The 24,916-nt window shown below is 37.5% G+C and overlaps 1 protein-coding gene across 1 annotated transcript in view; it reads right to left on the bottom strand.

The window, feature by feature from the left end:
- LOC103604351 (inositol 1,4,5-trisphosphate receptor type 2-like) overlaps positions 1 to 24,916 on the bottom strand; it is a gene marked incomplete at its 3' end in the record, with an annotated part of 116,092 nt that overhangs the window by 82,846 nt on the left and 8,330 nt on the right. The window contains exons 4-8 of the mRNA XM_008588910.1: positions 23,430 to 23,528; positions 23,034 to 23,117; positions 22,582 to 22,728; positions 18,099 to 18,194; positions 3,471 to 3,524 (exon numbers count right to left, since the gene is read on the bottom strand). Of these exons, the coding sequence (XP_008587132.1) occupies positions 3,471 to 3,524; positions 18,099 to 18,194; positions 22,582 to 22,728; positions 23,034 to 23,117; positions 23,430 to 23,528 (480 nt within the window). The remainder of the gene's footprint in view (positions 1 to 3,470; positions 3,525 to 18,098; positions 18,195 to 22,581; positions 22,729 to 23,033; positions 23,118 to 23,429; positions 23,529 to 24,916) is intronic.

The following is a 24,916-nucleotide window of genomic DNA, read 5'->3' as shown; positions in this document are numbered from 1 at the left end:
GTACATATGTATATGCACATAGGCTAGAGGTTTATGTATGTAAATGCACATAGGCTAGTGGTTCTCCACAGCAGGAAATTTTGCTCCCCAGGGGGCATTTGGCAATTTCTGGACACACTTTTCATTGCCACGATTAGGGGGAGAGGGGAGTGCTACTGGCAGCTAGTGAATAGAGGCCACGGATTCTGCTAAACATCCTACAATGCAAAAGACAGCCCCACACCACAAAGAATTATTTGCCCCAATATGTCAAAATTGCTGAGGTTGAGAAATCTCAGCATAGACAAAAGACACTCCTCAAAAAACCGGGTCATATTCCACATAGAAATGATAACGTTAAGATGGATGGTGTTATTCCAAAAATTCCTCTTCAAAGAATCATTTGAAAAGATGCAGCCTTTCAAGGAGAAGAAACTAATGACTGGCAGGTTCCCAGCTGGGCTTGACGCAGTTCCAATGTTTACAGGGTCCCTGTGGATGCTGTACATTTGTAAGATTGGAAATAATAGACTCCTTTGTAGAATAAATACAGCAATTTGTGTCTTAATGGGTGCTCTGACACACTCTGTCTCATTTCAGTGGCACCATGCATTAACCTTTGAAACCTCAAAACTAGAAGGCAACATTTTGATAAAGGTCTCTAAATTACAGGAAAAAAATATTAACTGAGCATTAAATAGACAACATAAATTAAGAGAGAAAAAATCAGCATGGTTACAGTGAACTCAGTGTTACTGGAACCCAGATCTGAGATGAAACAGCATTGTCTGGGAAATTGATTGCATATTTCACAAGCTGGAGATAAACTCTAATGAAAACTCTGACAGAAAACTCTGTTTTCATCTTTAGACAGAAACGTGATTATTGTTATGTGGCAAATGGTTTATAAAATGAGAAGCCATATTGTCAGCTTTATAGTTCCATATTCTCTGTTTTGTTTACTCTCAAGCTAGGGATCCTGGAGAGGAAAAAAATTAAATCAAATATCTCCATTTAGCTGGATGTCTTTCTGAGATGACAGATGAGATCCAATCATAAACTTCTACAGCAAAAGCAGACCCACCTGCACTGTGTGCAGTTAAAGTACTGCTCGTGAAAACTGCTTAACCAAAAGAGCATTCTTCCTCATCTTTAGAGGTGAGCAAAGAAATTGTGTTTTGAAATAAAAACGGAAAAAGTCATACTCACCAGCCACCAAAAAAAAGAAAAAAAAAGGAAAAAAACTATCAAGTCTAACTAAAAGCCTGATTAGCACAAAGAGTGAACTTCGCCATGGATTTATTACTTACTTATATTTTCTGTGCTGCTCTCTGTAAACCTTCATACTCCCACTTCATTCTCCTACTCTGCTCTGCCCAGAACCATCAGTAGCATCACCAAATATTATGTAGCAGAAATGAGAAGAGCACAGAAATTTAATTCAATTGCACAATTTGAAGATTTGATATGATGCTCTTTTCATAGAAACGACTTAAATTTTTAGCCTACTAACATCTTTTATTCAAAGAGTTTCCATTTGTCTGATCTTATTTTATCCTCATGGCATGCAGGGGAGGTATGTAGGGCAAACTTCTTCACCCCATTATATAGGTGAGGAAACTGAGTCTCAAGAAAGCTATCTGACTTGACCAAGGCCACATAAGTTCATAGTGGTGCTAGAAGTAGAGCTCTTTTGGCCGTACACCATGCTGAAGAAGTCACAGGGAATATTATAAAAATAAGTTTTGAGAAAGAGAAAAGCAGACTCCGACATCCATCAGGTGGCCTGGTGCTCTCAGCTAGACCCTGGTGTTCTCTGTTGAACATGAACAATTTCACAGAACATCAACATCAGACAAGGCCACTCTGACTGTGATGAATGAAGACAAAACAAGACTACTCCCTAATCATGTCTGAACACAAACAAAATATGAATATTGTCCAAGGTACAAAAATGACTAAATATCCCTCTCCCCCAGCTGTTATGAGTGACCAGCTTCTTTAGCAATTACAACTTTAGCCTGTCTGCCCTACAGGTAAATTTTATTAAGATACTCATCAGCATTCCTATCCACAGCAAAGTCCCACTTCCTGAAATCCTTCCCCAAATCATCTTTCACCAGCCCAAATCCCATAATAAGTTCTTCCTAACATGCTCTTACTGAGATGCCCCACATTTCCCCATAGTGTGTGTGCTTTCTTGCAGCCATGAGTAATAAACCCGACTTGTTCAACTACAGGTGTGTTCCTGGTGGCCTCTGGCTGGAGACCACTGACAAGCCTTTAGTAAGAACAAAAGAAGCCATGATTCATAATCAGCTTGTTAAACTTGGTTACTGATAGCAATTTCCTAAATCATAGGAAAATAAGAACCCAACAATCCTGGAGCAGCCATTTGAAAAACAACAGGAGAAGAGCCCACCCAGGATGATAAAATTAAATTTTAAATATAAGATCCAATTGATTGAATAAACATACCTCTATGCTTAGGACCATTCTGACACAAATTAAAGGTTTCATTGGGCCAATGACCTGATACTCGGGTTTATTTCTATTGTAAGCCTCATAGTCAGATGGAGAGGAGAGTCAAGCAGGACTGAATCAAGTCCAGAAATTATGACGTGACTCACTTCCCTCATGTCAATATCTTCATAAAACATAAAGCTGTATACCAATGCAAAGACTTTAATTAAACACTGCAACTCTTCTCATTAAAAGTTGGAACATTGAATGTTGCAGCAATAATACCTACCAATTTCAAAAGGGATTGCTAAATTGAACTAAAGACTGTGTCTATATTACATCAAAATATCTGGTTAAAATTCTAACAAAAATAATTTTTAAAAAAACCTTTCATCAACCAGAAAAGGTTTGTCTGCATCACATCAAATTGCCCTTCATTTCTGAAATTTTGATTGACTAAAGAAGTTATATTGTCACCATGAAGTCATATTCTTTATACATGATAATAAAATGAGCATGGTAAATAATAATAAATATTTTCAGGAAAATTGGCTTTAAAATAAGATTAAGATGTTTTTTAAGTAGCACACTTTAGAATATCAGAAAAATCGGTCATCTAGCTTCTCGATGCTTCAATTTCTCCACAAAAACAGAACCCAAATTATTTTGACTCCAAACACAGTGTCCTGTTGATATTAATATTAATATCACACCATAATCCCATTTCTCCTTCCTAATTTCTGTGTACTTCTAAAAACTAAACCTGTAACCACAGTATCTCCCAGATGCCAGCTGCCTCCAGTGCTCTACCATAAATGGCCTTCAAGTTGCTAGAAATCTCCCTAAGCACCCTTCTATTGAACATCTTCTTATATTATAAGCCATATCATCCTTTATCTTTGATCTTTGAACCATACATAGCCTCTACTCACGGAATCTCCCTCAGAGACCCTACTCTTCTAGTTAGCTATTAAATTTTCAATTATAAAAGATAAGCAACTATATTTGGGATTTGTTGGGGAAAAAACAATTCTACTCACATTTTTTCCTTCATTTTGGGCATCTCGATAATCAGGATTAAGCTAAAAAACAAAACAAAACTAGTTTTGAATTGCTATTAAAAGCACATTAACAAGACCAGTGATCTTTAACTCAGTTCACTGTTATACCTTTAACTAAGTTTAATATAAAAAGAAGCTAAGAAAGAAACCATCGGTAAATATGACAATTCAAAACATTACCATCAAACCACAGTTGCAGGAGACAAGGGCTAAAATGCAATGTTGGTTTATATCAGAACTGTTTATACCAGGCCTTGGTTTATATCAGAATTTTTGACAGCTTTGAACAAGTGAGACCTGACAATCTTACCTCCTCTGGGGAAGCATTCAAGAGAGTTCACCACTTTACCCATCACAAAAACTGCCATTTGCCAATAATTCAGATAACAACTTTTGAAAATAGACCAAATGAAAGTTTTAACAATGATTCAAGATCATGCTCCACATGCTATACACACAAGGGAATGAATATGCAGCAAAAGAGAAGCTATGTGTCAGATATGTCAGCTAATACATGCGGACTATTGAAACTCACAAACAAAAACACATGTCTTCAGGCTTCGATAGTGGAGTGTAGGGGTATTTCTAATGAGAAAAATTAGTTCTGGATATGTTGAGTGTTGACCCATGCATCTCCAGTTCGTTAGAATCTTGACTCCCACCAGCCTCAAAAGGATGTTAGTTGTACTGAAATAACTAGTCGATAATTTGTAAAACAACAGATTTAGAAGACGTTTTTCTTCAAATAATAAGTAGTCCAATTAAATTTAATCACTTTAACGTCAATCAATTGGTACATACAATGGTTAATCCCAAGTAGTTAAAATTACCACTTAAAATGTAAGGTCAGGAGACATTCTCAAAATGATATTTGGCTAGTAGCTCTGAGAACTGCCCCTACAAGCTTATCATTAAATATCAACAAAGGTGCTGGGAAAAAAAGGAAAAAAAAACCTCCAATCTCGTTAAGAACTAAGGCTGAAAAACAACCTACATTCCAAATCTTCAATGAATTGACGCAAATTATAAAGCAGAAGGTTCTGGGGGAAAGGCAGGTAACTACCAGTTTTTATCTTGTGGCTTACTTCAACCTTACTTCACAGTAGTGGCTATGGGAACAAAGTAAAGAAGATACTTGCTGTGGTTCCACTATTTGTCCACTGACTCAGAGACCCAGAGAATTTACCAACCAAAAACCTACACAGAAGGGTTTCTGCATTGCTGAGAAGCTGCTGGTAGATCAAGTAGAAAGTTGTTTCCCCAGTGTACCCCAATCACTGTCCCACTACCTGTCTCTATCTTCTCATGACCAGACAGACACTACAGTCCTAAAAAAAAAAAAAAAAAAATGGGGCAGGAAGTGCAGGGAGCAGATGATGGCCCAGGGCCTTCTGAGAAGCACTGTGTGAAGAGAGGGGAGATAAGAGAAAGAACCGGGGATGCTGTGTGCTGGAATTGCATTGCCTGAGAATATAGAAACAGCAGGGGTGGAAGGCAGAAGCAATTGCCACAGAGCCCAGGTACATAGAGCCAACGTCTGCTACAACTGGGAGCTGCACTGGAAATGCACTCATCAGTCTCCCTGCAGCTGAAGATTAAGAAAGAGGGCCAAATTGTCGCATTAGAGAATTAAAAAATAGAACAAAAGAACAAGGACAACCCTTTCAACCCATCTGTGTCTGCACAGAGCTCACTCGACTAAGGATAATAAAGAAGGAAGAAAGAAAAAACCCAAAATGGGACTGGTGAAAAAGTATGTTAGAACGAGGGAAATTCTTTCTTGGAATCTTTCTGAATGATTTCTACTTACTGACGCAAAATAAATGTTCAGAAAATGGTTTGGCATACTCAAGAAAGTATAAGTAAACATGACCTCTGTGTAAAGACAACAGAATAACATGAACAGCTAAAAAGATAATAACTATATGTGTGTGTGTGTTTGTATAAAATAATATAAAAAGAATTGAAATATTTTTTAAAGTTAAGGAGGATTTCAATAAAAATGAAAACATAAATATAAAATTAAAGTCCACACTGGCAGCAATAAAAGGCATAGCTGATGCTACAGAAAATGAGTGATGCAGAGGACCAGAAGTTGAACAGCCACCCCTCAATACAGAGGAAAAGCATAGAGAAATGAAAACTAAGGAAAAGAAAAGAAAGTAGTCGTGGAGGACCAGAGAAGGGACTATCAACGAATGCGTGATCAGGGTACTCAAAGGGAAGAGAGAATAAGTAGAACACAAGCAATAATCAAAGATAATAGAAATTAAACTTCTCATCTGAAGAAAGAACCATGTATGCAGAGGTTGCCCTATTCCAGGAAAATCAACTAAAACGGATTGACACATTCATTTGAAGATTATGAGGGGGAAAAGGAGAGAAAAAAATGCTAGGGACATAGAAGAGAGCCAGAAATTAAGCTCAGATAAAAATGCATATCATGTAATAGGAGAATGAATACACAAAATGTGATATATTTAAACACTGGGCTAATGCTCAGCAAAAAACATGAAGAGCCACTGATGCACGCAACAGCACGGCTGGACCTCAGAAACACGGAGTGGAGGAGCCAGCCTCAAAAAGAATGGACGCTGCGATGCCCACTCCACGAAACACAAGAACAAACACAACTAAACTATGAAACGAATCAGAAAGAGAGTGGAGACAGAAGGGAGGGGAGTGGACAGAAAGCAGCACCCGTCCAGGAGTCACATGACAGCAGTCTCAGTTTCTAGAACTGACGTGCAAGGCGGTAAGAAGACTCAAGTTGCCTGTTAGCGCTGGGCCAGCAGTTAGGGTGATTTGAGGCTGGCCTTTCTTTTTCTACAGACTCAGACTCTACCTCAGACTCCTTAAATTCCCTTGAATTATGAGTAACAGAATTAGTTCCAAAACAGGATTAATCCTGCTTTAGATTCCAAGAGTGAAAGGTAGAGAGCCAAAGAATGAGTTAACTGGCCTCCTGTCTACTCATCAAAGTCAAAAAACACATTTTTACTTGATAGTAAAGAAAATTCCAGCATAGTGCCCAGAAGGGATTTCTTTAGTCACCTATTTTAGTCAAGTATCACTGTAGTTTTTTTTATATGCTTTCTGTTTGAAAATTTTCAACTTTTCATTTAAATTTTTTAAAAATCTGTACTAAAATTTAAATGCATTTACATCTAAAAGTTATGTAACATGCTTAACCAAGGATATACCTTAGGGTCAAAATTTTCATGCAATAAATATTAGAACAGCTGGTTCCAGACACCGTAAAGTAAACTCATGCTGGAAATTCATGATATATCCATAACTAAAATATATACAGAAACAGGAATCAACACACCAAAGTAAAACACAAAATAATGCATGCCCTCTGAAACTTAGATCATATTTTACCTCAAAGACAACGTTACTTTCTAAAATTCAGTCTTTACATATGAGTATTTCACCACTTAGGATCACGCAGTTCAAACCCTGACTGGATGCCTGGGGAACTGGATTCCAGACTCTGCTCTATAAGGAAATACCAGGGGCCTTAGGAAAGGTCATCTAACCCCCGCAGAACTCCGTGTCCTCACCTTCGAATGAGGAAAAGTCTATGACTAAACCTTGATTCTATGTCAATAAAGTTTAAATGTTCATGTCTTTGGCAGCAATACTAAAAGATGGTGCAATACTAAAGGTGGTTTACCTCATCTGTGTCTCTCAGGCTGCAGTGTGTTTTCTTAAAATAATTAACATAGAGTGATTACTTCACTAAATTCAGGAGGAGGTGGGAAAGGAGGAGGAGAAGCCACCCAAATAAATCTATGGCTATGTAAATCCATCAATATTACCTATTCGAAGGCCAAATAAAAATATGTTTTAAATTATACTGCTGCTTTTCTTCTCTAAGTATAATAACTGCAGTAGTTATTAAAGTGACTAGATGAAGGACAAATAGAAAAAATACATTTTTAAAGAAGGGGGAAGAAGACATAGTCGTACGAAGCTTTCTGAATCTTTTAGAACTTTAAAGGAAATATTTCCTTATGTTGAAAAATAAATTATAAATCTGGCATTAGAGAAAGAGAACTAATATGCTATTCAATCATTTATTCAATAAATATTAATAGAGCATCTATAATGCGCAAAGCATTGTGGCGTATGGTATTTTAGCAAAGACAAAGAGAATATGGTCCTTGACCATAAGACCTTAAAATCTAGAAGGGAAAATAAGACATAAATACAGTTAGCTGTAATACAAAATAGAATGTGAGAAGAGATATAAGACGGGAATGAATAATTTATAAATAATATAGGTCAGAGGAAGGAGGGATCTGTGGTGGGCAAATTTATTCAAGAATTATTCATGGAGAAGGTAGCATTTGAGATAAGCCTTGAAGGATGGGTATAGTTTTAACTGGTGGGTCAGGAAACAGGGAGTGAGGAAGACAGGCGGTGCTGGGAGCCAATGCCGTGAAGGTGAGAAAATAAGATGCGTTTAGACAAGACTCATAAATGTCATTAACGGAATGCTTTTTTATGTGCTTTTAAAGGCTAATTCATTTCACCTCACAATTATACTATTAAAAGAGACTCTTTTTTTATTTTTACAGTATACAGCTTTTTTTTTTTTTTACTTCAAATTTTTATTTATTATTAGCATATTCATTCCCCACTTTACAGATGAGGCACCCAGGGCAATCAAGTGAAGTACTTTATGCAAAGTCATACCACTGCTGAGTGACAGCATTAGGAAGCACAGGTCTCAGGGGTGCAAAGCTCCACCTTTCAGCTATGGTAGCATATGGCTTCTTCCCTCCTGCCTCTGTAAAGCAGAGTGGGGTGACCCAGGGTGGGAAGGAAGATCAGCCTAGACCAATGGGGCCTTTGAACCACAGGCTAAAGAGTTTGCATCTCGAGACAGAAGATGAAAGAGTGAAACTAACCAAGTGCAGTGGTTCAAGCATAAGGTGAAAGGGCCTAAGCAAAAATAATATGCTGGAATAGAAAGGAGAAAACAGATGTGAAAGAGTTTGCAGAGATAGAATCAGAAGAATCTAAACCCATAAACTGAAAGAGAAAAATGTGTTTAACATGACTCTCAAGTTGTTAACCCTGAACTAAGAGAAATCACCATTTTGTGGGAAAATAATTCAATCTTACATACATTTATTGACTTCATATGGTAATGGGATATCCAAGATCAAATTTATAGCTTGCTGCAGCCATGGAAGGGGGCTACAGAGAGGGAATATAGAGACCCACTACTAATCTTTGAAGAATCTCCATTTAAATGACCAAAGAGGAACAGAAGGAAGCCAGATGTGGTGCAAGGTGGCAGAAAGAGAGAGAGAGTAACATCATAAGCACCTGGGCAGTGAAAGTCATGCTTGTTCCACGATCAGATGAAAGACACTGCACTCTTTCATCGAACACAAAGGCAAGGAAGCAGACCAAAAGTTTATAAACCCATAACACATGTTCATTTCCTTAAAAGAAAAATGTTACTTTTTTACAATGAAATGTGTTTTGATGAATTTTTATTATATCTAACATTAAAGTCATAAAATCTTCATGTATGTATTTTAAAATAATTAAGAGTGTGTTCCTCTTTCCAATGACTGGCTTTTCAGGGCCAATCTATTATTCTGAATGGGGAGTCTAGAAAACAAACAAAGAGAAAAATTACCTTTACTGAGTGTTTTTATGTGCCAAGCACAATTTCTATTTTGATATATAATATTTATATGTGAGTAAATTTATATATCAAATTTAAATTATTATTAAATTATATTAAATTTATTTATAGGATCTGGTATGTATATTTGTCTATTGTACTTATTTACACATATACATACATATAAACCAGGCCTTTTTTATATACTACGGCTGATACCTTTGATAGGAAACTAAACATAGGAATACTTAAAACGATAGCCCTAATATTCATAAGATTCTATGCTAATGCACAGGTTTCCAGTACTAAGTTTTTAACTAATTAATTAAACGCAAAAGTTATGGAATAGTTAGGAAATAAGTGTTTACTGCCATCTGGTGGAAGTTTTGCCTATCTACAAACAAATAAACTACTTGTCTTTAAAAGCATTATATAAAATCTTTAACAAAATTTTTTTTTTTTTTTTTGTCTTTTTCCGTGTCCAGCAACGGTTCGCAACCCTCAGTGTTGCCCCCGTACCGGACCGGGACCGGCAACGGGATCGCAACCCTCGGGGCTACTCCCGCACCTCGCTCAGCCAGTGAGCGGGAACCGGTCTGTATGTGGGATCCGAACCCTCGACGGGAGCGCCGCCGTGCTTCCCAAGCGGCGCACTAGCGCAGTGCGCCACCGGGCCAGCCCAATCTTTAACAAAATTATTTTGCATTACTTGATCTATCGTTTTTTAGAAAGGATCATCAAATGTTATCACAGTAATAACCACAGTAAGAAAATGTAGAAAGCAGCGGATCAGAAATTGTGCTCGATTTATATTTCTTCCCACGACTGTGGAAAAACTATTTACCAAATCCCATATTATCCTGTTCAAATGTGATAAAATTATTTCCCCCCCATAGACATAGTTGTGAACTCTCCTGCACCAATAAGTTAATACAAGTAAAAGATCTATGACAAAATGTGAACGAGTGTGCTGATAACTGTGCTGTGTAACGGAACACTCAAAAATATATGAATGTTTGCTTTCTTCCCTTCATGCCACCTAACTACAGATATGCCCCACAAAAAGTGACATGACAGGGAGACAGCCTGATAATATGGCTCTGCATTATCCCATAAAGCCAAAATGTGTTTATTATCTTACACATACTATGTTCCTTGTTTTGTCCATGGGTTTCTAGAGTTGTAAATTTCTTTAAAAAATAATCTGAATTTCCTAAAACTATACTGTTGGAGATCTTTGCATTGAATAAGAGTCCATTTCTAAACCTAGTATCTTGCAGAGCAAAACCTAGTGTTTTATCCTATCATAGTTCTAATTCCTAGATGTTTTCCACAATTCAGTTGGAGATCTTTGCATTGAATAAGAGTCCATTTCTAAACCTAGTATCTTGCAGAGCAAAACTTAGTGTTTTATCCTATCATAGTTCTAATTCCTAGATGTTTTCCACAATTCACACACACACACCATACACACAATAGTGCTATTCTTAACCTGCTTGCAATGTATGTGTTTTGTCTCTGTCTACAGAATCTCCAGCATATGAAATGGTCTAATTTCCTTTGGATAGTGACTCCTTCTCTTCTACACAAACAATAGGCTTATTTATTACATTTTTCTGAATAACTTAACCCCTAGTTAAGTGCTGGTTAAAATACAGTATCACGTTTAGGCACTCTACCTGTAATTAAGTTTTTAGATGATTTTTTTCTCATTTGTGCTTAGATTTAAGGTTGCAGTTGTTTAGACTTACTGTAAGATTTAGTATAGTCACCTACAAATGTTAATAATTTAAACATTATACAAAACCAGTTATCTCAGTTGTGTATGTAGGATGGAAGCAATTGCTAAAGAGATATCAATGTCCCAATGATTGAGTTAATATAATTCTCCTCTAGACTGCAAACTCTTAGAGGACAAGGATATTGTGTTAATCATCTTTTCTTCACAGTCAAAATAGTGTTTCTACCTACTAAGCATTCAATAAATGATTGTTTCATTTTATAATAATGATCAGGGTTTCTCAACCTTGGCACTTATTGGCATTTTGGACAAGATTATTCTTTGTTAGGGGTGTGGGGGGCTGTCCTGTGCATTAAGGATGTTACATCCCTGGCGTCTACTCACTAAGTACCAGTAGCTCCCTCTCACCAATTCTGACAATAAAAATGTCTCCAGACATTGCCAAATTGTGCCAAATTCTTACCCTCAGTTGAGAACCACTAACACAGATGAAGCAGTACAAGTTTAGCATTTAGCCCTAACGCTGTCATTATACTGTTTTTTGACTTTGAGCAAAATAAATCACCTCTCTTGAGCCTGCATTTCCTTTTCCATAAAGTGAAATTATTGGATTTACAACAACAATCATAGTCCCTATGATTCATCCATTCAATTATCCAGTATTTACTGAATGCAAATTAAGCGTCAGACACTGCTCTAGGCAGAAGGTGTCCAGTGGTGAGCAAAACAGGCAGGGGCCTTCCTCATAGGGAACAATATAGTCATTGGGTAGAGAAACACCACACACAGGAGAATAAACAAATGCATACATAACTATACACTGTGACAAGTCCAAAGAAACGCCATAAGCATTTCCTCCCTAAGTGGCGGATTTCTGAAATATCTCAAGAGGCTTATAGAGAATAATTGTGGCATTATTCAGAATCAAAGCATTTAAAATTCTAAAATGCTCAATGAATTCTAACTACACTGTATTACAAGACCACAGATTTATTCTCCAATTACTTAAGTAAAACTAAAATTTATAGGGCTGGCCCAGTGGCGCACTGGAGAGTGTGCCGCTTGGGAGCACAGCGGCGCTCCCGCCGAGGGTTCGGATCCCATGTGGAGACCGGTTCCCACTCACTGGCTGGGTGCGGTGCGGGCGTGACACTGAGGGTTGCGATCCCGTTACCGGTCAGTAAAAAAGACAAAAAGGGAAAAAAAAAAAACAAAAAACTAAAATTTATAGACAACAGAAAACTATTTCAAGTATCTTTATTTATCATATAGAAAATTTTATTGTAGGGGCCGGCCCGGTGGCGCACTGCTACAGTGCGCCGCTTGGGAAGTGCAGCGGCACTCCCGCCGAGGGTTCGGATCCCACATACAGACCAGCCGCTCGCTGGCTGAGCGAGGTGCGGGTGCAACACCGAGGGTTGCGATCCCGTTGCCGGTCCCTGTCCGGTACAGGCGCAACACTGAGGGTTGCGATCCGTTGCCGGTCACGAAAAAAGACAAAAAGGAAAAAAAAAAAGAAAATTTTATCGTAGACACTTAGAAAAATAAAAGCAACATATTTTTAAATGGTCTAACAATCCATGGCATGAATAGTCTTTTTAGCTATCCAACTGATTAAAAGTAATCTCATCCAAAATGTCTATTTTACAAATCATGGAAGTGACTACTTGTGTGTTGCAGCTGACATATGAACTGTATGGCAGATCATCAGATTTTACTGAAAGGATTTTTAATGTCTCCATGAGGCAGTATTTCCTATGTCAAAGCATAGGAGGTGATCTTTACCAGACAAACAGATTAAATAACTAAATTTTGCCCCCCGAATACTTCCTCCCTTAAGTTATTTTACTTACAATGAAATACTAGTTCTTGATAATAATAATAAAACACTACTATGCATTTTCTCTCCCCTTCCTCTCCACGAAAGTAAAGGAACTTAACCTTTATTGAACGGATACCTTTTACATACAAGGTGCTCTACACTCTCTATCTTCTTTAATTCCAGAATAATCCCATGTGATATATATTATCACCTTTTTTACACAGAAGGAAACTCAGGTCCAGAGAAGTTAAATATTTGCTTAAATTCAGATAGACTGTAGGTTTACATGGGATTTTTTTCCACGCTATGCTTGTTTCTCTTTGCCATGGTGGCCAATATGAATATCATAAACTCAAAGGCAATTCAAGAATTACATAATCCAATTTACCAGGAATGCCTAAAGCAAATAAAAGTAATATTTTAAATTATAAACATGTCTATTGAGGGAGGAAAAGCTGTGAGACAAGAGAGTAATTCCCTGCTATATCCTGCTCTTCTGCTAGGTAATTCCTTTTAATGCAAAAACAGTATGATCCTCATCCATCTTATTTTTTTAATAGATTTTATAGTAACCATCTAAGAGGACTCTTACTTTCCCTTTATCTCCTCCCCTTTGTCTTCCTGTTCATGGCCGCGCTGTGAAAACTCAGCCTACACTCCCTATGCTTCCTGGCTTCCGGGGCACTCCTCCACTCCTGCATTCTGGTTTCCACTAAAAATGCTCTCAATAAAGTCACAAATGACTGTGTTCTTGCCAAATGCTGTAAACAGACTTTGTTCCTGACCTTTTCGGTAGCACTCCCTCCTTTTTGAGACTCTGTCTTCCTTTGCTTGACATTTGTAATTCAGCCCATTTGATTTTCCAGTTGCTTCTCTGGCTTCTTAGGTTCCCAGTCTTCTGCCCACCCTTGAAAGATGATGCTCCTGATGGTTCCATCTTCAAACTTGTCACACTCTCTTCACACTCCCTGGTGATCTTATCCATGCCATTTAAACTCAAATCTACTTCAGCCCTGGTGAATTCCCAAACTTCTAGAAGTTGTGATCCTCTCTCTATTAAGCACCTTCACCTGGACATTTCATAAGCACCTCCAATCAAACATAATCAAAATCAGATGGATTATTTCCCTCATCACCTTGGCACCTTTTCCCATTTTCCCCAAGTTGGTGAATGACATCACCAGTTTTCCAAAGCCAGCATCTTCCTTCTCCTTAACCCCTAACATTCAATGGATTGCCACTCCATTGATTCTGTCTCCTGAAAATGTCTTCAATTTTTCCCTCCTCGCCATTGCCGATGCCATTCCCTTGGCTCGAGTGCACAAAATTCTTTGAAGGTGTCATACCTGTCTCCTACCTGATCTCCCTGCCCCTAAATTCAATCTCTTCTAGTTGCTCTACAAAGGCTCCAGAGCAGTGCTGCCCACTAGAACTTTCTCTTTGGTGATAAAAATGTTCCATATCTGTTCTACCCCATACGGTGTGGCTACTGAGCAACTTGATATGTGGCTTTTGTGTCTGAAAGACTGACTTAAATTTTATTTAATTTTAATAATATTAATTTTAATTTCATAGCCAACATGTGGCTAATTACTATATTAGGCAGTACAACTCTGGAGTGGTCTTCTTTAATCACAAATGTACTTATTGTACTCCTCCCTGCTTTAAAGATAGAGCCCATTCTCCTTAATTTAATACAAATGGCCTGAACTGATTGGCTACACTACATTTCTGGCCCCGTCATTTCCCTCCCACCTTCTAGCAACACTTCCAAACTCACATGTCCTAGGTATCAGCCATATGAAACCAGTTGTGTGACAACAACTGACGCTTGCGTCCAAGCTGTCCTCACTACCTGAACACCCTTACTCTCTTCCCATCTGCCTCACTCATCCATCAAGCAGCTCCTCCTAACACCTGCTGACCATTCCTTGTGCCTCCCTGGCCCCCACTACTAAAGAAGGGCTGCACTTTAGCACTGCTCTGTAAGTATGCCACTATTCATATTGCTATCATGTATTTATCACATTGTACTGGGAGCTCAAGGGTGGAAATTATTTTTTTAATGAAGTCACCAATCTCTACCAAAATTTGCAAATAGCTGTTCTTTCCCAGTCTCTAGGTGGCTACCAGGATAAACTTCCTTAAACTTCATTCCTACTACTAATTAGATCAAATCCAAAACCTTCCCTGAAAATCTTAAAGCAAAGGGATCTGTCATTCAGCAGTCCCTTTCACAACCCCTTCCTTGGGCTAGGACTTGGTTTTTATGTTGTCTACATATGATTTGGACATTCCATGTCCCTGGAATGTCTCCTTGGCAACTTCTGCAAGAATTGTCCTGTTATTTCTCTGCCAGTCCAAGTCTATGACTTTCTTTGAGAACAAGGGAAAAGTTCGCCTCAAGTGAGAGCCTTCTCTCACTACTTTCACACTGACCTAACTTCACTTGCACACATAATTAGGCCTCCAAGATCTTGCCCGTGGCCAGGGTCGTTTTTGGTATGCTATCTTCTAAACTAGAAGGTCAATGCTTTGAGGACAAAGATTGAGTCCTCTGCTTCCTCTGCTGTACCTGCCGCGTTCTCTGCCATGCTGTGCATTTATCAGGCACTAAAGAAACATGTACCAAAGGTTGTGCAAAATCTTAAAGATGATGTTTGCTGTTTTTATGAATTTCAAAAACAATCATGTCCATCTCTTGCATTTCGACATACCAGTATGTGTGTCTTATTTTTTTAAATAATATCTATTAAAAATTAAAGAGAAAAACTGAAAAAAGTAAAATGAATAGAAGCCATGGAGACTTTTCCCACCTAAGAAGAAGGGTGTAGTGAAATAAAACAAATAACACTAGGAGCTTGCAACTCAAAATGTTGGGAACCCCCGTCCTATCTCAATGACATAAGAAATGCTTTGAAATTAAAGACATGGTTATTTTTACAAGGCAATATGATATATGGATAATCATTGCTTCTCAATGCTGTCAGAGGCTAGTTATCACCTATTTCCTAATTGGAAATCTATTTTTTATGAAGTTGTAGTGGCAACAGTCACTGTGATTTGGCCACACCTCTGTCATTTCCACAGCTTTGAGGACAAGCATCCTGAGACATATGAGTGTGCTGGGATCTTGTCTGAACTTAGCTGACATAGGAAATATAAAACCCCAACTTATGGATGTTGGTAAGTTGAGTCTATGATTGTATTTTGATGTTAGAATACTACACAGAAGCACCCATTCTGTTGTACTAGTTAAAATCGATAGAAAATATATTCCTAGCTTTCAATTTTCAGGTACGGATTTAATGTTCAATTCTCCTTCTCTCACCTTTCTATAAAAAAAAAATGTTACCTATAGTATTAAAGGCCAAAGAAAAGGTCCCCCAAATACATCAGACTCTTCAATGGACAAAATGGCATCTGGCATTTGAAGCAGCATTCTCTAGAGATAGAATGAAAGAGTCTTTCAAATTCTTTTCAGGGAATAATTGCCTTCCATTTTTCAATTTTTAATGAATTCATTTATGCATTGAGGTCTTGGATCTTCATCAAAGTTAATGAACAATTTAATTCTTAATAATCTAATCATTTGAATGCATCAAATTATACAAGTTTTAATTACAGAAATTAACAAGGAAAACTAGTAATGTTCATCCTGTGTCAGTTTTCTACAGCGTGTCAGTAGCTAAAAAAGCCACTGATTGAAAAGTGAATTAGAGAAAAAAAGCCACTAACATAAGATTCAAAAGGATTTTAGTCCTAACTTCTTATCTTTTATAGGACACCTAGATAGGCTTTTCTAATTTTTATTTTAGCCAAGATTCTCTATCTTACTGATGATTTTTGCTCCAAATGGTTATTTTTCAAAAGGGTTACTTCAAAGAACTTATGGTATAAACAGCCCATAAACTGCAGAGCTATATTTCATTTATTTGAGCAGTAAATAATGTATTGGATATTTATAAAAGTAAGAATAATCCCTATTTATCATATAATAAAATTTATCATGTTGGCATCACTTACTGGGTGTTTTCTATGAGTCAAACCTCCTGCCAAGAATTTTACCTCATTTAATTCTCTTAATAATCTTATTATATAAATATTGAGATTATCCCTATTACCCACAGGAGGAAATTGGAGCTTAGAGAGATTATTTGCCCAAATATGACTCCAAATTTCTCTCACATACAAATCCTGAAATCTCCTTTTCCCATCCTCTCATCTCGTAGAAGCCTAAATAGCTTCTTTATATTCATCCATTCATTCAAAAAGTATTCATCAAATGCTTTCTAAGTGCCAGACCTTGTTCTAAGTGCAGGGGACACAGTGGTGATGGGAAAGAAATTCCTGCCTTCAGAGAGCATACATTCCACTGGCAGAGACAGTCAATAAATAAAATGTACAATAGGTCGGGCAGTGGGTACTACAGGAAGATTATCACAGATTAGTAGGAGGACAAGGGTAACGGGATCGGGTGCTAATGTGGACAGGGGCCAGATGCTCACAGAAACTGTAGGACCCGCTTCTATTCCGCACACCTTTTCCTCATCAATTCTACATCCCCACCTCGTTCCTAACTCTTCCTCACATCCAAAACCAAAAGTTAGGTGAGTAATAGCAAAAATTCTAAAACCAAATTCTGATTTGAAATTTCAGAAGAAACTCTGAATTGAAAAAGAGAAACAGAGTTGAGGAAAGGAGAATTAATGGCTATTTTCATATATCTAAAAAAGAATAGTTTTGAAATTATTTTTAAATTAGATAACCAAACCTTAATTAAATAACTATTAAAACCTCTATAATGTTATTTCTCCCCACCCTTCATATCTATCTGATTGTCAACATTTTTTAGTGGAGAAAGAAAAGGACTTTATGTGTTTTTACCATTTTTATTGACAGTTTTAGGGCAGTTCGGTGTCTCCGGATGAAAACTCTTTCCTCCCCAATGGTTTGAACAATAAAAGCCACCCACCAACAAAAGAGCAGCCACCGAAAATAAACCTGAAGCTGTCTAGGCTTAGGACATCAACAATGAACTGAACACGTCACCAGTGCAGACATTCTGAAAGGGTGAATGCTAAATGGAAAATTTTAGAACAAATCACATACATATGCCGATCAGATGCTTCATTTCAGTTGACCTTATAGTAAGCCAACTACAGAATTTTGTTGTTATTGCTGATTTAAGGTTTTATTTTAAGATTCTGACTTATATTTATAATCTAAGGATAATATATATGCCAATCCAGATCATCATAAGCAATAATCAAATTTATATAATGACTATTCCTGCAAAGACAACATCTTTTTGAGAATTCAACTGCCTTTTTCACTGTTTCAGAGTCACAGACTTAATAGCACTATATCCATTAGTCTTACCTCTGCAGCTAAATAGTTCCCAGTTGCAAGATGTTTAAATCTGAACAAGCTGTTCCATTGTCCTGCACCCCCCCGGCATGGGTCATGATGAACCACCTGCAGACAGAGAGCAGTGACAATAATGGCAAAATGATATTGATATTCCTGGCAAGCAAATGCCAACAGTTTACATGAGTGCCCTCCTGTTAATGCTGGCTTGTCAAATTGAATATATGCTTTCATGAGAGCACAATGAGACAGAAAACAAAATCCCCCATAAATGAGCAAGAGACATATTGTAACAGTTGTTAACTCACTGTACACATGTGACATTCATGCTTAACATCTGCAAACACAGCCTTACTCCCAACGACATGTTTCCAAGGCCAAAACTGGAAATACTGTGGCATTTCCTCACATTTGACATTCAAACATTGATTCAACAGATTGTATTAAGAGCCTACTATGTGCCAGGTAGTCTTCAAGGCCATCGGGACACAGCAGTGGACAAGGCTAGAGCTTTCATTCTAATGGGGAAGAGAGAGAACTAGCAGGGAAATAGGATTTGACAAATGCCAGAAAGAAAACAGAGTGCATGACTGAGCAACTAGGGAAAGCTACTTTGGATATGGCAGTCAGCATGGGCCACTGGGAGGTGACATGAGAAATGAAACCTGGAGGACGAGAATGAGGCAACCGTGTCGGAGACTGGAAGGGATCATTCCATGCAGAGAACCACAAATGCCAGGGCTTGGAGGTCTAAACTAATGTAATTCTCGGCCCTTTCCATGTATGCTTTTTCTTAACACCATGTCCTCTGCTACCTGAACTGGGCTTGCCCCAGGTGCTGGCCTCTAGGCTCACCAGGAATGAAAGAGTAGAACCCACAACGGGTTATGACAGGTTGTACAGTGCAGTAGAGAAGCTCCGATTTTGCACTCAGACACTATATTGGAGTCCCAGCTCCACCAAATGCTGTGGTATGATCACAGCAAGTAATTTAACATCTCCAAGCCTTGTTTCTTCGTGTACAAGATGGGATTAATTCCCAGGATTGTAGTGAAGATTAAATATCATAAGGCATATCAGGGTGCTAGGATAACTTGTCACTATTCTCCCTGAACAGATTGCCTTCCTTTTGTCAGTACTGACCACCCGTTAGCTCCCACCGCAGCCTCGCACTCTGTGTGCTAACATATCTAACTTCCTAACACCTTTGGCTAGACTCCAGCTTGTCAGTCTTCCCCGACTTCGAAGCTTAAATAAGACAACAATTATGAAAATACTTCAAAGTGCATGACTGCTTACAAAACACTCCCTCTGTGACCAAATACCCACCCATTCCTCAAGGCTTAGTTCTCATATCAAACTTCTTCCACCGATCCTTTGCTAAGCACAACAGCCACTGTGAACTATCAATGTTTGAACTCCTTTGGTAAAGGCAGAGATATGTGATAAAATCTATTGTTTGTCTCACATACACACACATGCACACATGTGTACATGCACACACATTTTGTATATAAAATACACAGAGCTAGGAGTTAACCTGAAGCTTACCGTGGAACCCAGACTAAAAACTCCGATCCTATACTGTACACTAGTAGGTCTAGCAATGGCAGTACAGTTCCCAGAGGGGACATTTTGGGAACCTGGAAAAAAGCGTGTTTTCATTTACTATGATGACTATGGAGAGATGCTTTTCGCAGTTAATGGGCAGTGTCCCAGATACTATATGTCCTGCAATTCACAGGGAAGTCCAGCTTGTGCTAGATAGTGCATGTAGCCCAGGACCATCCCCACCCTTCTAAGTGCTCCCTGTGTCACAGGAGCTGAAAGCCTCACCCAGCAGGGTTCTGAATGGTAGAAGAGAGGCTCCTCTTTGGTCTCTAGTAACAGTGGTGGCAGCTGATAGTGCAGGCTCCTGTGAGGGTGGGAGGGAGTAGATGAGGACCCCGCAGCACACAAGGAGAGGCTGCAGACTCAGAGGATGGTGGTAGTGGCTTCTAGTAGTGCCAGATTGTCAGATAAGCCCAGGTGCTCCACCCCAGTTTTCCTCCTCCAGCCCTTCGAATAATGTCAAACCTAATTTCCTATATTAAATACCTCCTTGCTTGAAACACCTGATGCTCATGCTAACTTAGCATGCTCAGGCTTCCTGACTGTTACAGCACTCAACAGAGAAATTCCCCGCAGCCTGCATCTTTCAAATCCATGGAAATAGACCTACCACAAATACAAATTGGTAATACTTTAGCACATAATCATACAAAAGCATTTTTACTTCAAATTATATGAAAGGTCCAGTAATTTAAGAGAAATTCACTATGGAGAGAGAAGCTTAAATGAAGTAAAGCCATTCTCTCAAAATTGTTAAATAATTTATTCACTCTCTTTTCTGACTGTTCGATGTGTAATAGCATTTCCAACTATGCATTTTGATGGAAAGGGTTTCAGTGCAGTGGTACAGTTACAGCAACAGCTATAAAACTAAAAGCAAATATAAGAGTGAATTTTCAAAACTCCTTTTAACAGACAGAATCTGAATTTAGAAACATTAAATGGGCAGAGATATATGAAATATAGGGAACTCACTGCATTTCATTAATAAGATTTTTAAATAATATCTCACATTATCACTATATATTCTTTAAGTTTTTGGAGCATGATGATGAGAAATCTATGGTGTGAAAATGTATGTTTTAATTATGTATTTATTTTCGGTTGCCTGTTATTTTTCAGTCTTACTGTGATAGGTGAGGTAGACTTCTGGGAAGGGTTCCATGCAGCCTTGTGTGCGATCAGCTTTGGCACTGGTTGCTTTCCCCAGACCTTCTCAATACCCTATCAACTCAATTTCCATCAAAGATACGTATAAATCTTCTAGAGTAGTCATTTACATGTTGAAATACATATTATTTTATTATAAAGCATTTCCCTTTTATTTCTTCTAAGTATTAGAATTTGAGCATTATATTACTTTTTAGTGACAATATATAAATAATATTACCTACAAATCTCATTTTGGGATATTAAAGGAAGTGTCACAATAAATGCTCTAAAGGGGGCAGGGGGTGATGTGTTCAAAATAGTTGAGACCACCGTTCCAGGCTTACACATCCATTAAATCAAGATGGAATCTATCAGATGCTGGCTTGTTCATAGGCAATTGTGTATGTTTTATCTCTTCCACTACATAGAAAGGCCATTTAAAGAAAAATCTATACTTCACATTTTCTTAGTTACTTTGCCAAATTTCCATATTTAAGAAATGCTTTTTAAAGAATGAATAACTTTAGATCTCCTCACATTTTCTTACTTTGCCAAATTTCCATATTTAAGAAATGCTTTTTAAAGAATGAATAACTTTAGATCTCCTTATTCCAAAAGAAATGGCATCACCAAGAGAAATAAATGTTTTCCTCAGTGATTGTGTAGTTCTGGTATCTATCTTCACTTAAAGTGAGTTGTCCGGCTCATCTGAACCCCAATGCCACTTGAGGCACATGTCTGTCAGTCTGATTAGTCTTGACAACATCTCAGAATGGATTTTTTAAAAGTAAAAATATATATATGCCAATATTAATTATGCGTGCGTGTGTGTGCGTGTGTGTGTGTGTGAGAGAGAGAGAGAGAGAGAATGAATGAGAGACCCCAGAGAAGGCAGGTGAAGGAAGCAGTGTCCTTTCAATTTGGTCCTAGCAATGAAGGAGTACAAGTTGGGACACAAAAATTATTCTGTTTTATGGGTCTAACCTAAATGAGGCCTATAACAATAAAACAACCAATCTAGTGAATTTTATCTTTTTTATCTAAATATTCATTAAAAGCAAAAAAAAAAAAATTTACACACCTCTATTTCCCAGAGTGCTTTAGAACTAGTAGCAGAAGTNGCAATTGTGTATGTTTTATCTCTTCCACTACATAGAAAGGCCATTTAAAGAAAAATCTATACCTCACATTTTCTTACTTTGCCAAATTTCCATATTTAAGAAATGCTTTTTAAAGAATGAATAACTTTAGATCTCCTTATTCCAAAAGAAATGGCATCACCAAGAGAAATAAATGTTTTCCTCAGTGATTGTGTAGTTCTGGTATCTATCTTCACTTAAAGTGAGTTGTCCGGCTCATCTGAACCCCAATGCCACTTGAGGCACATGTCTGTCAGTCTGATTAGTCTTGACAACATCTCAGAATGGATTTTTTAAAAGTAAAAATATATATATGCCAATATTAATTATGCGTGCGTGTGTGTGCGTGTGTGTGTGTGTGAGAGAGAGAGAGAGAGAGAATGAATGAGAGACCCCAGAGAAGGCAGGTGAAGGAAGCAGTGTCCTTTCAATTTGGTCCTAGCAATGAAGGAGTACAAGTTGGGACACAAAAATTATTCTGTTTTATGGGTCTAACCTAAATGAGGCCTATAACAATAAAACAACCAATCTAGTGAATTTTATCTTTTTTATCTAAATATTCATTAAAAGCAAAAAAAAAAAAATTTACACACCTCTATTTCCCAGAGTGCTTTAGAACTAGTAGCAGAAGTTGCTGATTGGCGTAAGGTTGTACGAAGGAAAATGTGCTGCTTTTTCTCGTATTCATCACAAGTGAGAAACTTCTCTTGTTCCGCATGAAACAGTCTAACAACGTCACCCTAGAAAAAACAGGTCAAGAAACACTGATTTTCAAACAACCGTCTGAACAATAGACATGAGAAGCAGGTGTTTCTTTCTGGTTATGGTACTCTGGGCCCTTCTGCTAGCTACTTGGCTTTTAATGATTATTTATACATTTCAAAATATTGTGGGAGGGGCTCAGTAAAACTTTCATTGTAAGTATTAAGGTTTGTAGTCACATTCTAAATTATGAACAACAATGAATACACAGGTTTTGCCTCCAGAATTTCAGTAAGACTACCTTAATTTCTTCTAGCAAATGTTCTATGTAGCACATACTTACTCCTTTTAATACATCCTCTCGATAGGAACTATATTTCATGAATAAAGTGATTTTCCAGCTAGTGTTGCAATTAACAGCATTCACCTATCAATGAAGAAATGTGAAGAGTTATAAGACTATGGATTCCATTCTGTACCAGAAATTATTACTTTAACTAGTAAAAGGGAGAAAAAAGAAAACTTTGGAAAATGAGTTATGTAGCTTAATCCAAGTATCTTAAAAAATCCATCCAAAAACAGAATAACTAATCACTATCTACACGTAGGAATATTAATTAGAATAACTGGTTTATGCTCATGAAAACAATGAAATAAATGATATGACTTTCTCTCTCTCTCTCTCTCTCTCTCTCTCTGAGAAAATCAACAAATTCATTCCCTTTCCTCTTGAACATACCTCTTTACACCCTGGGTTATCAAGAAGCTCTATATTGCTGGCATGTAGTGGCTGTCCTGCATTCACCGGCATCAAAACAACTTTATCTCCTACAACAATCTAGGAAGCAGAAATGAATTGCAATTGAGACACTGCATTGATCTTTGGTGCTATATTTTAAGCTAAAAGTAACTGCACAGGAGTCCTCATTATTGACCCGACACCTGCTCTTTTTATCCTTCATACAAATTTTAGTTCAACTCTTTTTTTTTCTTTGAGGTAAAATATCTTCTAATAAATGATTATATAATGATGCCCCATAGTGCCTAACAGTCTAGATTCATAAAGCTAGTGTAGACCTTTTTGTTAGTCTCCCATTTTAGTTAGAGATTTCTTAAAGTCCATAAGTAGGCTACTATCCCTCCGAATGAGGTCTTCTGCTCCAAGCACAGCAGATACAGAGAGTAAATGCATCTGCCCATACACACACACACACACACACACACACACACACACACACACACTCACACACCCTACCCAAATATTAGAACTACTTCAAGGCAAAGAAGAAAATGTCATACATTTGTATTACCTCTGCAATGAGAGACAAATCTGGTAAATTTGATCTTCCCATAATCTCAGATATGCATTAAACATTCTAATGACATCTGGATTCAGGAAATGCAGGATTAGGTCTGACCTTGTAGAAATATTTTTTTGTTTGGGCCTTGGGCATCTGGTTCACTCTTACCTTAAACATCCAAAACTAATATTTCTTCTTAAACCTGGTGTTCATTTTTAAATAAAAACTAAAATAGGTTTGGGAAAGTGTTTGAGAGAACTAAGTGTAAGTTGACCTTTTATTTATGCTATTATAGCAACATCTACTGTATTTTCATTGATACCTCAAACTGTGAGGAATTTACCTTTTCTTAATGATAATAATGAACAGTTTAATTTTAGTTATTAAAGTTACCTATGTTGCAAAATTTCTTTAGAAGACGTATTATTGTGGTATCCTCATTCTCAATTATAGAATTGTTCACCTTCTCAGAAATGATGGCATAAAAACAGACACACAACAGTGGAACAGAACAGAGAACCAATAAATCAGCCCATACACCTACAGCCAACTAATCTTCAACAAAGCAACCAAAAACATAAACTGGGGAAAAGACCGCCTTGTTAATAAATGGGGCTGAGAAAACTGAACATCACTGAGACCCAAAATCCTCCCTCTGCACATTTCATACCAATTAAATATTAGAATAGATTAGGTTGATAGATAACCGAAAAAAAAAAGAGGACTTGTTCAATCAGAATAAACAGAACTTGTCAATGTATATTAACCTAAATGAAAACTTTAAGGAATATAATTTCATATTTGCAATATCAGATAAGCTTGTATGGATTACATAGAGGAATTTACATTCACATATGGTACTATTGTCACAAACTATATCTGAAGATCAAATACAATAAAGCCTCAAGCTCATTAATCAAAAAAA

The sequence above is a fragment of the Galeopterus variegatus genome, unplaced genomic scaffold, assembly GCF_000696425.1.
Source record: "Galeopterus variegatus unplaced genomic scaffold, G_variegatus-3.0.2 Scaffold5099, whole genome shotgun sequence".
In the NCBI taxonomy this organism is placed as follows: Eukaryota; Metazoa; Chordata; class Mammalia; order Dermoptera; family Cynocephalidae; genus Galeopterus; species Galeopterus variegatus.
This window is presented reverse-complemented; position numbering and strand designations above follow the sequence as displayed.